The sequence below is a fragment of the Saccopteryx leptura genome, chromosome 3 (genome assembly GCF_036850995.1).
Source record: "Saccopteryx leptura isolate mSacLep1 chromosome 3, mSacLep1_pri_phased_curated, whole genome shotgun sequence".
In the NCBI taxonomy this organism is placed as follows: Eukaryota; Metazoa; Chordata; class Mammalia; order Chiroptera; family Emballonuridae; genus Saccopteryx; species Saccopteryx leptura.
In genome coordinates, this window is record NC_089505.1 from 319294750 (window position 1) to 319311733 (window position 16984).

The 16984-nt window shown below is 41.3% G+C and overlaps 1 protein-coding gene across 2 annotated transcripts in view; it reads right to left on the bottom strand.

Moving 5' to 3' along the window:
* Positions 1–15424, bottom strand: part of XKR4 (XK related 4) — a 481088-nt gene extending 465664 nt beyond the window's left edge. For both annotated transcript variants that reach the window (XR_010750485.1, XM_066379049.1), the window contains exon 1: positions 14554–15424. Coding sequence is in view for 1 of the 2 variants with exons in the window: in XM_066379049.1 (XP_066235146.1) it covers positions 14554–15365 (812 nt within the window). In the remaining variant the exon portion in view is untranslated. The remainder of the gene's footprint in view (positions 1–14553) is intronic.
* Positions 15425–16984: the final 1560 nt, after the last annotated feature.

The window sequence follows — 16984 nt, forward strand, 5'->3', positions numbered from 1 at the left end:
GCTCTGTGAAAGAGGTGCCTAAGTTCAAGAACTCCAATGTGACCTGCAGGCTGAGAACCAATAACATCTTGAACTGGAATGATTGATGGACAAGGAATTGTGAGTTCAAGAGCTTCAGTTTGCCCTAGAAGCCAAAAGCTGGCAGCGGCAGTTGTTAGAAAAACAATTATGGGTTCAAGAGCTCCAGTTTCAGCTTTAGGCTGAGAGCCGGCAGCTGCAAAAGCCAAAGTGGTCGCTGAAGAAGGAGCTGCATATGTGTCAGTGGAGGGATCTGAGTCAGTGGTAGCAGGTGTTTCCAACTTCTCATCCTCTGAAGAGGAGGAGGTTCAAGATGAAATTGCCATTGGCAGACTCAGAGCCCAGCCAGTGGTCACCTAGAAGGTAAAAAACCAACAGGCAAATGTGCCTCATAAGCAGGCACAAACCCCTCTGCAGGTAGTTGAGCACTCTGTGGTCCAGCCCTACACTTAGACTGAGTTGATGGATTTGGGGAGAAATTCAGGCAGAAACTCACAAAGTCCCTGGCAGCTTGCTTGCTGCAGTTATGGGACATAGGGGTGGATGGAATCATGCTCTCCAGAACAGAGATGGAGAAATTAGGCACTATTACCATGCACTCCTCCTTGAGGAAGCATCTGCAGAACCACCATGACAACCCAGGAAACCATACCCTGTTAGAGTGGGTGATGGCTGCCATTCATATGGTCTGACGGAATTCTGGAGACTTGCTGGGGGCAGTGAGTCAGTGGCAGTCATATACTGAGCTGCAGCAGGTCCTCCAGGAGCTAGATATAAAAATGCTGCTTTCAACCTGAGGTCCTGTGGGCCAGATGAGGAAGTATGTATGGCAAGGATGATGGACCTTATCCTTTATAGCACCCCATTAGCCACTAGTGGATATCATGAGCCTCTATGTGGGGCAGCCCATCAATAATATTACACAGACATTGGCAGATTTGGAGGAGGTAGAAGCAGCACAGCATTGTAAGGCTTTGCAGGCTGCTGTCTGTGCTGCCTAACAAGAGAAATGGGCCTGTAAAAGTTACCCAAACAGAGTACTCAGGGAGACACTGTGAAGGGCACCTTTGTACTTATTGTCATTTTTGGTAAAGCATGTGCCTTTTTAATTTTGTTGCTATAATCTGTTCTGTTCCTGTGATGTAATATATTGTACCTCACTCCTCACACAGGGACTATCGCAGAAGACACCTGTCACATAGAGTGTGAGGCAAGCAACTCTAAAAGGGTGGAGTGTTGGGAAAACAGCTGTGTTATGCTTGCTCACTAGCACATTGCATGATTAGTGTGTAAGCACAAGCAGAGACACGTGTGTATAGCCTATGTAAGGTTCCAGGTGCTTACCCTTGGGCAGATTGCTTGCTCACCACTGTGAGGGGCCATTTTGCTGTTCGTTCACCTGCTACCGTGAAAGTGGTTTTCCCCTGCCTGTTTGCTCATCCACTATTGTGAGCCTCCAATAAATGGGAATGGCCCAATGCTTTCTAGCTCCACAGTTCCTCTACCATCTGCCTGAATCCAATGTGAACCTGCTAGGCCTTGGCCACTGGATTACAATGCCAAACTCAATTGACCTACCCTAAAAATTGCAACTGGAAGGGACTGCTCTCTATTTCTCTTTTTTTATTTCTTTACTATTTATTTTATTGATTTTAGAGAGAGAGAAGAAAAAGGAGAGAGAGAGATAGGAACATCAATCAATTACTGTATGTGCCCTGACCAGGGATCGGACTGGCAACCTCTGTGTTTCGGGAGGATGCTCTAACCAACCAAGCCATCTGGCCAGGGTGGCTCCCTCTTGTATTGCAGTTTAGATTCCACTCTGCTTCCCAAACTTTAATGTCTATACTAATCCCTTGGGCATCTTGTTTAAATGCAGGTTGTAATTCAATAGATTTGGAGTGAGCCTGAGAACCTGTATTTCTGAGACACCTCAAAGAGATGCCGACGCTGCTGATTGCAGATACAACTTTGACTTGCAAGGCAATAGCTCTACTCTTTGCATGTCAAACAGACAGATTTGGAGCCATAAACAGGACTTACCTCCTCTCCTAGACAGTGAGAGCATATTCTTTTCCATATTTGTTCCTTACTATGATTTTAAGCTGATATGTTGTAGAATTCATGATTAAAAGATCACACTGGTCACTTTTTTTTTTCTCATGCTATTCTCAGCAACTGATTAGGGTAATTTAGTCAATAAACTACTAATGAACTTGCGCATATCAACAGTGATGGAATAAGCACCTGCCTTCAATCCCAGTTCTTTGCCCTTCTCACAGTGGAATGAGAACTTGGCCTCCAGTCTTCGGCTTTACTCGCAATATCTGACCAGGCTGAAGTTATACGATGAGAACATAAATGAAACCAATTTCTCTTTAGTCATACATTTTGAAGCATAAGCTTCATGATTTGCTTTTGTGAAGCCCTTGAACTCAGATTCTTACCTACCTTTAATTTTAGCAAGTTTCTTTCTAGTCCTCACTTGGATTCCCATTTGTGATAACATGCCTTGCTTGGCCTTGACCTTCTAGCCGCCGACTTCTTGCCTACTTCTGATCTGGATGAAAACAGGACTTTAAGGTCAAACACTGTCAGAATGCAGACCTTGTTGGTGCCTTAATATCAAGTTGATCCCATAAATCTGACCATTACTATCACAACTCGACTTCTGTCTTCTTTATCCCTATGTGGTAGGTAGTTAGACAGATGCGAGCAGAGCAAGGACAAGAGGCCAGGCACAGAGGTCGCCAGGATGGAAAGCCCCAGGTGCCTAGCAACAGGCAAAACAGAGAATAAAGATCTTATCCCCAAGGTAAACTATATTCCACTATTGCTGGTCATTCAGATTAGGCCCCCTTAGCAGAGGAGTAAACAAGGGGGCCCGAGAATAGCCCATAAGCATTCACCCCTAAGGACAACATCTAGGTCTCAGTTGTGTTTCAGCTCCAGGCCCGGAAAAGCAGCAAAACAGACAAGCAATGCCATGGCTGACATCAGGACCCGCTGCATTGACTAATGAACCCTGACCTGGTGCAAACCAATCAGTGAAGACCACGAACCTAAAAGAACATACTTGGAAAGCTGATGAAAATTCTATTAAGATCCCCCTCCCCCAGGGACCTCTCCTAAGATCTCCACCTTTGAAAGCTCTTAGGACGAAGGACCCAGGGCTCTCTTCCTTCTGGGAGCATGCTTGTGCCTTTCCCCTTTAATTCCTCCTCTTCTTCTTCCCTCCAGAAGCATTTTCCTTGCCTCTCTTTCCTAAACTCTAAGGCAGTGGTCCCCAACCCCTGGGCCGCAGACCAGTACCAGTCCATGGGCCATTTGGTACCGGTCCGCAGAGAAAGAATAAATAACTTACAATTTCTGTTTTACTTATATTTAAGTCTGAACGATGTTTTATTTTTTTAAAATAACCAGATTCCCTCTGTTACATCCGTCTAAGACTCACTCTTGATGCTTGTCTCGGTCACGTGATACATTTATCCGTCCCACCCTAAAGGCCGGTCCGTGAAAATATTTTCTGACATTAAACCAGTCCGTGGCCTAAAAAGGTTGGGGACCACTGCTCTAAGGGCCCCAGGAGACTTGAAGCCAGGGGAGCAGTGGGCAGTGGCAGCTCATCCTGGAGCTAACCCCCTGAATCTGTCTCCAAGACCCTTTTTTCTTTGGCTGCTTGGCCCTTTCTGAGTATATTCCTGCACAGCCAAGAAATTCTTGCCTTACTTGCTACACTTTGTTTCTTAACTGAATTCTTTCTTTCGGGAATACAAGAACAGAGGTCTCATTGTTTTGCCAGAAGCACCTAGAACAAACTCATCTAATAAAATTTTGGCCTTGCTGTTATAGTCCTGCTTTATGCTTTGCTGTGATATGTTTTATAATGGGTCCAATACAATTAGAATACACCTATTCCAAAAGATTGAAAATCATCCTCTGATTATGAAAAAAAATTCTCCAGTTTTGTTAGTTTCTCTAAAGGCTAAAGTTTCTTCCTCAGTCTAATAAATGCATGCCTGATCTACAATACCCCCATCTCCTTTAAACAGATCAGGAAATGAGACTCTAATAGTTTGTGGTGTATCTAGACATGCTTCCTTAATAAAAACTGCAAATTCCCCTGCTCTTACTAATTTGATACAAAATTTATTTTAAATTGGTAGATATTGTATCTGTAAATAATTGTAACAATTGATTACTTTTCAGAAAAAAGAACACAGCTAATATTTATGCTTTCATTAAGATGGCATTGACCGTTTGAACTTAATTTTTCAAACCCAATCATCACCAAATCAGAAAAATCCCCATGGACATATGTGACTGCTACTCTTGTTACTGGTATATCCCTGGAAATATGAAATCCTATGGTACATACTTCTTAATTTATGTTAATAACAACAGACCCAAGTACTATAAATCACTTTGGAGAGTGTTTTGGAACTGACCTACATTTCTGAAAAATGATAATTATTAAGTTTACTTTTGTAAAACAGGAAATTAATTGAGGAGCTGAAAGTTTATCAGAACAGAAGAAGCCTTTATAGATCCTTTCCCCTGACTTTTTGAAGGATCATTTCCTCATTATGTTACAGACACAGCGATTATGCCATGTGAACTAATGGTAGAACTTATGGAAGACCATTCTGCTACAACGGCTAGCTTTGTTTTGTTTATTGACTCTCTGCTACTGAAAACAAACCCAAAAAGTAAAGAATTCATCTGAAAACTAATAGCATTATTCATGATTATTATCTGAGCTACAGAAAGAGAAACTCAGACTGCTTTTAAAACATGGATGAAATCTCCCGGATTGGTTGTTCAGAAAGGTGACTTTTTCTTTCTTAGTGTATTTGATGGCAAGTCAAATCAAAATCATCTCAAGTATTTTTATACTCCTATTACCTATAAATCCTACTTTTTCTATATATGCATGATTTTCTGTTTGATTAATACTCACCCACCTTACACAGTGCCCACTGCTTCATTTATATAAAGGATTCTCTTGACAGAAAAATAGCATTACATAAATTAAACAAAAAAATAAAAATAAAACTGATTCAAATAGTCTACTTATGAATCATGTAGATGAGAAAATAGTTGACATGCTTCATATAATTTTAAAACAAATACTTATCTTTTTAATTTAAAAATATGAAATGTCATGGGTTTGTAAATTGTTCAGCTTCACAACATATCTGTAATATCCTAGAAATACAGGCAATTCTGACCAGAAAAGCTTAATGTTTTATTCTGGTCTTTTAGCTGAGTGTAACATACCCCTATTTTTAACAGGTATGTCCCTGGATACATGATCTTTGTATAGTTTAAATTTGATTTCTAGCATATTAAATCAGGGAAAGAGTAGCCTAGGACAAGCTTTTAATTTCAAAGAAAAGCTGGCTCTGACAACAGCCTTTTCATTGACAAAGGGATAGTTCATTTTAAGCTTTGAAGCATTGTCCCCAATTTGCTAATCATAGCACTCCAGCTGTGCTACCTTACTATGTACATGAACTGTAGATGGCAATTTTAGCTTCTCAATCTACATAGTATATATCTTAGAATTATTGATATGTTCAGCAGTTTCAAATACTTAGATATGTTTTTGTGAAAATTGTTTCATTAAATTATAACTAAAATTTTAAAATGAGACAAAAATAATTTGCAATATATACATAAGTTTAAAATGCTCTCTTCATTTATAAATAATACCAGTTCCTGGGGATTAGCTACATTACCAAATCTGGAAAATCTTTTGTAGATTCTCCTTTGACTTACACAGACAGAGAAATACTGTAACAGTGGACTTAGAAGAACATGTGCAGAATTTCAGAAGCATGTACTCTGGGGACTGGGCAAAACAAAAGTAATTTATAAGATCAGGATCAGAACTTTAGACCTGAAAAAATCTGGGATATATACTTTTTGAGAAATCACATCACACAGATAAAAAATACGACCCAGAAGAACGAAACCAAAAGAAGATCTAAACTATGTGGGACCTTAAAAGTTGTTCTGGCCCTGGCCGATTGGCTCAGCGGTAGAGCGTCGGCCTGGTGTGCAGGAGTCCCGGGTTCGATTCCTGGCCAGGGCACACAGGAGAGGCGCCCATTTGCTTCTCCACCCCTCCCCCTCTCCTTCCTCTCTGTCTCTCTCTTCCCCTCCCACAGCTGAGGCTCCATTGGAGCAAAGTTTGCCGGGGCACTGAGGATGGCTCTGTGGTCTCTGCCTCAGGCGCTAGAATGGCTCTGGATGCAACAGAGCGACGCCCCAGAGGGGCAAAGCATCGCCCCCTGGTGGGCATGCCGGGTGGATCCCGGTCGGGCACATGCGGGAGTCTGTCTGACTGCCTCCCCGTTTCCAGCTTCAGAAAAATGAAAAAAAAAAAAAAGAAAGAAAGAAAAGCTGTTCTACTTTATCCACCATGTTGTTACATGTAAGTCAGAGCACTTAGGTAACATATCTGGGGTCTGAACTGCAGAACTGCCAAATCATCCCTTTGACTCCTCATTTAATCTAATTCATCATTGGACAGCTACCTCTCTAATGAGACCCATCACTGATATTCTATGATGCTTTTCCTTCATCTTAGAGTTAGGAAAGACCTAATGGTGTCATACAGTCCACCGCCTGTCTCTAGGAAATTTCTGGATTCATTTATCTCCACTTTAACCCTTCATTAATTTCTCTTTGCAATCAGTAATCTGAACTGGTCTTTATTCATATGCTAAAGCTGAAATTGATGTTTGATAAGAATTTGGTGATGGTGGTGGTGGGAGTAATAGTGGGAGCTACAAACTTTCTTTAAGTAGATGTACAGAAGTATCCAAAATACCAAAAATCACTCTGTACAAAAGTATATGCTCAGCCAATCAAGTGCAGGTGAGAATTAAGGGGAAACTATCTATCCCAAAGCATTGCCGGTCTGGCTTTTTTATCAGCAAGAACAGAAATGCCAAATTAGGATTCTAAATGAATCTTTCTCAGAGAGTACCTGGTATTTTGTAAAATTTAGCCCCACTGCCTTAATACTTGACATCTAAATGAGCTGGGTGATTTGTCGTATACTTTCTAGATTAACATTGTCCCTTTTCTAATTCAGTGTACCATTAGAAACTCAAGAACTGAAAACTTGTTTTCTCTGAACCTATGTACCCTGATTTATTTATGTCACCCTATTAAAATTAATAATAATAATAATAAAGAAACTCAAGAAGCAAACAAGCAGTAAGTTTAGCTACACTCTCATAAAGAAGAATCATTTCTATATCAGTAAATATTTATTGGACATATATTCCTACACATTTAAGTTTCAACCCACTAGAATAACTTGTTGAGGACTTTCCATGGTCCTCCTTTCTGACCAGACATGCCAGAAGTGACAAGAATGATGTAATGCCATTTTTTTTGAGAACTGTTTTATGAGATTGTACCTGGCAAGCACTTTCTCATGACAAGCACCACACCACACCTTATATTTGATAGTTCCTGGTCTTGCTTCCATAGGCCTAGTTAGTGTGCCATGCAAATTCTAAAGCAAGTCAAAGAATTATGCTAATCAGAATAGCCAGCAAGTCCATATAAAGGGAGTCATTCTAGCATTTGTCTGTTTTACAGTGACTGGTGCAAATTAAATTCACAGGTAGACTATTTCATTAAACTGTAATATATGAAACCTATTTAATAGCAAGTTATATACTTGTATATTCAGACATTAAGGAATTTTTTGTAAGTGACTGAGTAAAGGCCTTCAAAGACCCAAGGATTTGTGGACACTGGTCAAAAATGATAGCACTCATTTGTATAGATACTACTTTTCAGCTGTTCTGTGGAGGAAGTCTGCAATTCCATTGGAAAGCAAACAGTGTACAGTTCAGTAAATGGACAAAATTACAACCATTACATTTGTTATTGCAAAAGTATTGAAATATACCTTATAGATTTATGCATAAATTATTTCAACTTTTACAGAAACTCAAGTCAATTCTCAGAGGACTGTCAGATTGTATGTGGATTTATATGTTAGCTAAGTCAGAGATGTAAATATCAAGCTCAGCACTCAAGGCTGTTTCATGGATTTTTGATGCTCCACTGGTGTTTGTTTTGGCAGCACTTACACTAAAAAAAAAAAAAAAAAAGATGTTCCACTGAAGATATCAGGTCCATAAACCAATGAATTGATTTCAAAGTGACACAACTGCAGTATTTCAAGCAAAATCTTACTTCCTCATCCACAAACAAAACAAAAACAAAGGTTAGTCCTCTATGTTTGCAGCAGTACATAATGATAAAAACTGTCAAAATCTCAGGGTTGGAGAACGGTCTTGATCTACGCTCTGTATGATAAACTGTCTTCCTCTGCAACTCTGACTACAGTTTTCCAAACAACACTTCAGTGATAGGGAACTCATTGCCTCTGAGGAATCTTAATTATCTTGGGATCCATTTGACCACTTAAAAAATTCATCCTTACATTAATTCAAAATCTCTTCCTGCAGGTCCCACCCATTATGTCACAGAGCCTACATAAAAGTCCTTTGCTTCTTCCACATTACAATCTTTCAGTACTTTCTAAAAAGCTCTCATATTTTTAGGCTCCTTTTCTACCTAATCATTATCAATCTCATCAACCATTTTTCATGTTGTTATTTTTCCCTCTCACATCAATACTGAATTCTAGTTTAGAATCTGTGCAGAACTATGTGACATAAGGAGGAAAATATTTTAAATTCTTTGTCTCAGTTTTCATATATGCAAAATGAAAGTTCTACCTCAAAGATTATTCTGAGGATTAAATAAGAAAAAGGACATAGAAGCCCCTGAAAATTGAAAAGTGTTACAAAAATATAGGGAATAAGTTTCTAAAAGCAAGGAAACCTAAATTTCAATAAGGTAAAGACCACAATGTCCTTTAAAAATCTTCAAAATAAATAGCACAAAATAAACATTTGCCAAGAATTTGCTTTATTATATGTACAATTAAAATTTTCAACTAATCTTTTCTTTGGAAAAAAACTTCTCTACCATGCTGGGCCTAATGTATGCCCCAATTACACCTAAACTCAATCCCCTTAAAATCAATAAATTTTCATGAATTAAAGAGATATGATTGACTTAGATGAGCATTGATAGTATACCTCTGAAACTCTCAACTTTTTGCCATTCCTTTCTATAAAACGTCTTAACACTTTATAATAATCCCTCTTTCTTATAATCCTTCAGTGGTTCCTGGATACCTTCAAAATAAAACCTAAAGCCCTTTCATTGTCCAGCCCAACAAATTCTCCATCCTTATCTCTAGCTCCTCTCACTCACTTTGTATTCAAAACACACTTTTAACCTGCCTTGTCCTTTTTTCCCCTCTGCCTTCACAAATCAGATCCAAGGCTTTACAGCCAATGCCCCACTTTCTTCAGAGAGCAGATTTCCTCACCATTCAAACCTTTGCTCAAACATCTGCTGCTCTAGAGAGTCTTACCTGAACCACTTAGATGATTTGAGTTTCCTGTTCCTACCACAGTGTTTACCTATTTTCTCGTACTAAAATTACTTGTTTACTTTTCTGTCTTCCTCATCAAACAGTACATTCTTTGAAAGAAGGTGTATTATTTTATTTACCTTGGGATAATTAGTAACTAGCACAGCGCTTTGCATGTACTTGGTGCTCAATATATGATGACTGAATAAATAAATTAATATGCAGTAGAGAGAACACAAATATACAGAAAATGACCAATCAACTCAGAAAAGGGCACCACTCTTCCCTGACCTATATCAGAATTCAGAACTAACTCAGAATCAATAAAGACCTTTTTCAACACTAAATGGGGTAACCGGTATGTTCTCTATTTTCTTACCCATTCCTTATCCCTTGAACCTCTTTTATCATTTGCAAAGTACTTTCTGATTGTTCACATCCATTATACCATTTAATCATTAATGCCACTACAAGATGATGTTACTCAGCTGGAATTTAACACAACTTTAGCGTATCCAAATGGTATAGTAAGAGCACTAGACTTAGAGTAAGGCGATCTGAGCTCAAATCACTGTTCTACTATTTAACTACTGATGTATTATTGGAAAGATCTCCAAACTTGTCCAAAATGAAGCTTCCTCTCCCACTTTGCCATCCTTAATGAAGGCAAATTGTCATTTTTATACACTGTTGTCCTTATTATCCAAGTTGGCATTTGGAGGTAGCTAATTGAGCCAGAAATAACATATACTTTAAGTAAGACAGGCCTGGTTTTGACTCCTATCTACATCACATAATAATTGAGTGATCTTGTGCCAGGAGCTTAATCTCTAAGAGTTAGTTTCACATATATAGAGACATTAATAATTTCCTCTTAGGTTATTATAAAATGTAGATGAAATAAGGCATATAAAACATTTGGAAATTTTTAAGTACCATATAAAATTATTACTAGAATTCTTTTTGGCTTAAGGTTCCTTACGTTTAAGAATGGCATAGAATAATGATTCTCAAAGAGCTTTGTGTGCCACATCAAGTACAAATTATTGACAACTGTACATAAGCTTATTAAAGGATCTGAGAAATTCTGCTGTAGAGAAACCTGTTTAACTCTGTTTAACCTGTCATTTTCCCAGTATACTTGAACATGGAACACATGCTAATACCTTGTGAAATATCATCCATGAGAAGAGCAGAAAAATTTGTTTTCACCCTTATCACTTTCATGATAGATATTCAAAAACAAAAACCAAACTAGTGAAAATAGTAAATACTCCCCCACTTTATTAATTCATTGTGTGCAATGTGCTTATTTGCTAAAAATAACTAAATATGTACAGACACACAGAGGAGAAATTCAGGTAGAATTTTAAGAGTAATTCATAAATTCTGAAGAAAGAAGATATCTACATATAATTAATCATAAGTATTAAGACTAAGCATTTAATTTCCCAATGACTGAATTATACTCTTAGTAACTTTTGGAATCATGTGAAATGAACAGAAAAAAAAACTTTCTCATTCATTCACAGGCACAGTTCCTTTAAAAGCATAATTGCTCTTTTCACATGGTAGCAGAAGTTCATCTCATTATTTCAAATGGCTCTTTCCCAGCATCAACTCCTGTGACTTTAAAAGCTGCCATTAATTTCCCATTAGTAAATTTTAATTAAAATGAATATGTATCATTGCTTTCAGCAGTTGCATTTGTAATAATGTGTAAATACATGCAAATCTTCCCAAAATGTTTAAAATAGATATTTCTGAACAAGTAAACATTTGGACATTATTTCAAAGGATTTTATCTACAGAAAGCTTTTAGAATCTGGCCCCTACCTAAAGTAACTAGAAATTCATGGATATACAATTAACAGTTCCTAACTTTGTTAAAATCTATTCTATTGATCTTAGAAAGTAGCATGTTAAAACATGAATAATGACCTCTGAGCTTTGGACCATTCAGTATCCTTGTGTTTCTGCAGCATTTGTGTACAATGCATTGAAAAGAAAAGTTAGAAGAGGCAGAGGGATGTTCCTAATTTAGGGACTCATAATGGTCTAGTACAATAATCTAATATTAATTGCATTCCACCAATTTATTATCAATGATGCATCTATCCCCCAAATTTCCATTCAAATATGCTACACTTAGAGAAGTTGAAACAATTTGGATGCATATGAGTGCTGTATTCCATGTACTTTCTGATCCCATTTCAATTTTCTACATGAGTCTAAAGTTTTTGTTTTATTTTTTAAAAATTAAGTTTGAGTCTCAGATCATGATTCTATCAAGTTATCTCATCATCCTCCACATTATCTTAAACAAAATCCAGGAACAGTTCAATTAGATAATTCAGATTTACATATTAAAGACAATATTCTGGCATATAGACAAATATCTAAAAATATTTCCAACAATACTTCCTTCCAGGTGACCATGCATTAGCAGAATAAAGTTTAAGGCCTCTAAGGAAAACATGACAGAAATGCTTTAAAAAGGAGCCATGTGTGATTACATTTCTCTAAGGGCTGGGTCAGTTAATGCATTAGTCTGAGAGCCTGTGGTTTTTCTTCTGCCTTCAACCTTATCCTTCCATTCCTCTACCCCCTTGATAGCTTTTCTGTGTGGCCAGTTGACCCAATGTCTGTGGTCTCGCTTAGATGTGTTTAGGTTCTTTTTTTTTTTTTTTTTTTTTTTTTTTTTTTTTTTTTTTTTTTTTTTTTTTACTTATTTTCTATTTTCTGCATTTTATGTCTTGAAATAATAAACATTTTTAATCAGGAAAATGTTTGATGTAGACAGTCTGGTATATACAACTACAATTAAAACAACTTCCTCAGTTGACAGAATTTGATAGCAGGTTTCTCATAAGGTATCAATTTACAGAAAACATGGATAGATCTTTAGTCAATAGAATTGAGAAGGGTTTGTATATATACAGAAATTTAGAATTTTAAAAGTGATTGAAAGTGATTTCCAAATCCTGCATAAAGTTTGCAAAAGTTATCAAATGCAATGTTAAGTTTCATTTACCACATTATCAGATTAAAACTGCTAATCATATGCATCCTAGCCACTAAACAGTTTTAGTAATTAAATCAAGCATTTGAGTTTTCCATCAAATTTGAAGAAGATCATTAAGCTATAAGTCTTCATAATAGTCAACCATGGGAAATACACATTTAACCAACATTTTATAAAATCATTTGAGTCTAAGATATGGAGGTTTCCAACATCAATTTGTCTGACTGCATATTATATAACACTTTTCCAGAAAGTATCTGCTTAAAAATAGAAGTTTCTCAATCCGAGAAATCACTGTCTATGGCAATGCTAGCCCTGCTTTACAAAGCAATGGTCCCAGGAAAGGCTGTAAAAAGAGCATTGAACTTGCTCTTTCAATGGAAACACTATTTACCATAAACAAAAAGAGGTTTTTAGTTCTGTTGTACAATTCTGAGTTCACTACCTCAGCATACTTAATGACTATTAACTTATCACAAAGTTAATCTTATCACTTGTCACAAAAAAATAACTACAAATGAAACTGAAAAAGACACTGGCAGAGTAGAAGGTAGCCCAATAAATACACTGAGTTTGCTGGGAAGTTTCCTTATTTTACTTAAACTATATACCTACTAGGTCATTTTAAACCAAAAAAGCTCTAGGATGTTAGCATTTAACTCCTTTGATACAAAGAATATTTATAGATGTAAAATATTGGTTCAAAAGTTTTTCCCTCATTTCTAAACTTCTACAGTTGTGTGTTTGTGTGTGTGTGTGTGTGGGGGGGGGTGTTTGTGAATTAGGCAAGCCACAAATTCCCTTATCCTTAGTTTTAAGCACTTGAATATGTCTTTACACTTCCTTCTGATCCCCACTGTTTCTGAGGAGAGGTCAACAGTTCATCTTTTTTTTCCTTGTTATTGAATTTACTGGGGTGACATGCTTGACAAATGATACAGGTTTCAGGTACACAATTCCACAACACATCATCTGTACACTGTATTGTGTGTTCATCACCCCAAGTCAAATATTGGTATACTGTCCTGTGTGTTCACCACCCCAAATCATGTCTCTATCCATTATCATTTATTTCCCCATAGCCTCTTCCACCTCCCTCACCCACTCCTTCACCCAGCAATCTTAAAAACAAATAAAAGTCCTAGGAACATATTTCTGAGCATATTGTTCCATTATACTCCTAAATCCAGGCAGTGACTGCTCAAATGATGGTTTCCTCTGCCCAACAAGTTTAGCCTTGTATGCCATTTTGGAAGTGGAAGGGTTATCTGTGCAAAGAGACTTGTTAGAGAAGATGACAAGTAGCAAAGCAGTCAATGAAAATGCCAAGTACGATTAAAGTTTACAAAATGTACCACCACTTTTTCAAGGGTTTTTAGTCATACAAGAAAATTAGGTATAGAGGATGTTCCAAGATAATCAGAAAGTGCATTAGAAAAGTAAGTCTGGTTCTCATTAAAGTATCTTTACTCATTTTGTGAGATATAAATACAGATATAAATAGTCTCCAAAAATGGTAAGTCATGGTCCTATTAAGCTCTTTACTTGGAGCACAGGACTTCTCTAGCAGTGATAATTAAAATGTGGGTACTTTTCAGACACAACAACTCCCACCTAACTATAATTAGAGATTTTTCTCAGGGAACAAAAGAAGCCACCCAAATTGCAACATACACCTTAAATTCAACATAATAAAAAATATTTTTTTAAAAAATGTAACAGAAATCCTTTCCTACTCACTGAAACAGTATCACTAAAAATGTGAAGGAGAAGAATTGTAGCATATAAAGAGAGATGCTAGTGAAGCAGAGTGGGAAAACAGGTTTGAGGACCAAAACCACTTTGCTGTCTTCCCTCCCACCCTAGATTATGATCACAAATTTCAAAATGCAAAACCCAGTTAAAAAATGAAAGAGTGTGACTAGGGTTACTACCACAGCAACCCTAAACGATTTTCGTGCAAAAGCAAAGCAGTGGGGATGTAGTAGCAGCAGCAAATCTCCCTCTTTCCCCACCCTTGATACGGTACCTCCAGATTTGACCGAGCTGCAAGATGTGGATGAGTGACTGCAGGAGCCAGATGCAGAAGGAGCAGGAGGCAGACCTGTGTTTGCTGCTGGCCCCACTGCTGTTGTTGCCACTGTTGGGAGCAGTGATGTTGCTTTTGCTGGCGTTGGATGCTTGCCTTTGCGGCGTGGAAGGACGAACCTCGCCTTCTGCGGCTGCAGACCCACTACTAACCATGGTCTTGCAATCGGCTCCAGGCTGCGGGCAGCTGGAGGCAGCGGCAGTTGTGGCGCTGTCCTCGGTGCTGAAATCGTGCACAAACCAGCGGAAGCTGAACACTTGCACAGAGAGAGAGCCAAGCACCACGAAGAAGAGCGTGAGTCCGAACCACCAGCGCTGGCCGCGTAAGTAGTAGTCCACGGCAAGCCAGATGTCCGTGCCCACGTCCGCGAAGTACACGGCCACGGCGGCCAGGATCCAGAGGCAGTCCCACAGCGAGTAGCGCCGTTGCTCTCTGCCTAGGCGCAGGCACAGCGCCGCCGAGCCCGCCCCGCCGCCTCCGGGACCACCAACACCGCCGCCTGGGCCGCTAGAGCCCCCCGAGCCTCCGCCCGAACCGCCGCTTCCCGCGCAGCAGCAGCAGCAGCGCGAACAGCCGCCGCCGTCTGGGCAGCAGCCGCCCCCAGCGGTCTCCTCATCCTCAGCTCCGGACCTCGACGGCAAGCCCGGAGCCAATTCCTGTACTGAACCCGAGTGGTCCGAGTTCTGCAGCGGGGTGAACGCCACGTCGCTGCTCTTCTTCATTTTCAGCCTCCCGTCTGACTTAGCGGCCATGATGCCTCCAAACTGGAGGAGACCCCTCCTTTATCTGACACCTTTCCCCGCTGTCTCCTCCTCCCGCCACCTCCTCGCCTAGCTTCGGCTTCTCTCTCCGGCGGCGCGGCTCCCCCTCCTCTTGCTCCTGCGCTGGCTCGCCCGCCGCCCGCCGCCGCCCGCCGGGCTGGGCGCTGGGCCGGGCTAGCGGCGCGCCTGGGGCCGGCAGGAGCGCCGCCTGGCTGCCTGCGCGGAGCCAAGCTGCTCACTGCGCTCCGCGCGCGCCCCTGCCCGCCACCCGCGCTCTCCGCCGTCCCAGCCCCGCGGCTGCCGCCCGAATCGCCGCTGCTGCCAGCAGCAGGAGCAGCAGCGGCCGCCCCGGCGCTCCTCGGACTTGCACATTCCTCTCCTCCCCTCGCGCGCGCTCCCTCCTCCCGCTTCCTCTCCTCCACCAGCTGACTCCGAGGGAGAGGATGACCTCATCCCTTCTCTTCCAGCTGCCGCCGCTCCCACCCCGGCTCGGGAGGGGCGAAAGAAGAGGAGGGCCCCGGAGGAGGGGCCGGGACCGAGCTGTGCGGCTGGGTGAAGGTTGGAGGTGTGGCGGTCCCGGGGCCCGCTACGAGCGGCCAAGGGTTTGGAAGAGAAACAGACGGCCGAGCGCCCCAGCTCGCGGAATTTCGGAGAACACTGGGTGGATTTGACCCACTATGGGGAGAGGCAGGAGGGCGGAGGGGGGAGGGGTCCCGGCGAACAGCCCTAGCAGAGGTCGAAGAGGAGTGGGCACCACCAAACGGAGTGGCTGCGGCGGGGGCTAAGGAGGCGCGTGCCTCTTTGTATTCCGTTCTATTCTGCGGGTACCTGGGAAGGACTAGGTGTGCAGCTGGGACCGGCGACGGCTGGGCGGCTGGGTTTAACTTGGACGCCAGGGCCCCGACTGCCGGCAAGGGCAGTGGGTGTGCCCCACGGTGGAGAGCTGGGGAGGGAGAAGGCGTGCAGGGGCCGCGAAAGCAAAGAGCGTAGCACGTAGCCTGGGGCAGTTCAGGCTGCGGAAGGCGAGCAGGTGGGCCCAGGGCCCGCCCTTGGGGGGTAGGAGCGGACAGTCCGAAGGTTCGGGGCTTCTTGGTAGGCCCAGCGCCCTGGCTGTGTAAGGTGAAGAGGCGGCTCGGAGGCCCTCCGCTGCCCAGGCCACGCCTCCGGGCCAGCACTCCTCACGCGCTTTCCACGGCCTCGTAGCGGCCAAGGCAGGAGGAGTCGCAGGGCAGGCTGGCCCCGCGGCGGCCCTCAGCTCCACCTCCCTCAGGTGGGAAGCAGCGCAGCATCCTAGTCTGCAGCTCGGAGCGCAGCTGGGCGGCGGGGCGGGGCTGGCAGCCGCCGGAGAGTACCTGCCAGCAGGCGGAGAGAGTGACAAGAGTCGGGAAGCTGGTGCCACCTCGCAACTCCAAAACAAGAATTACCTTCTCTTAAAGCTACAGGAGTTGCAAACTTGATGTGTGGTCCCACAAGTCCTGAAATGACTCGAATAAAATATCTGATTAGAGGGGTTCGCCAAATTAGATACAAAGAGAATATAAAATATTTTGCTGCTTGAAAAAATTCTCAGATACCCAATACATATAAGTTACTCATCTTTTTTTTTTAAT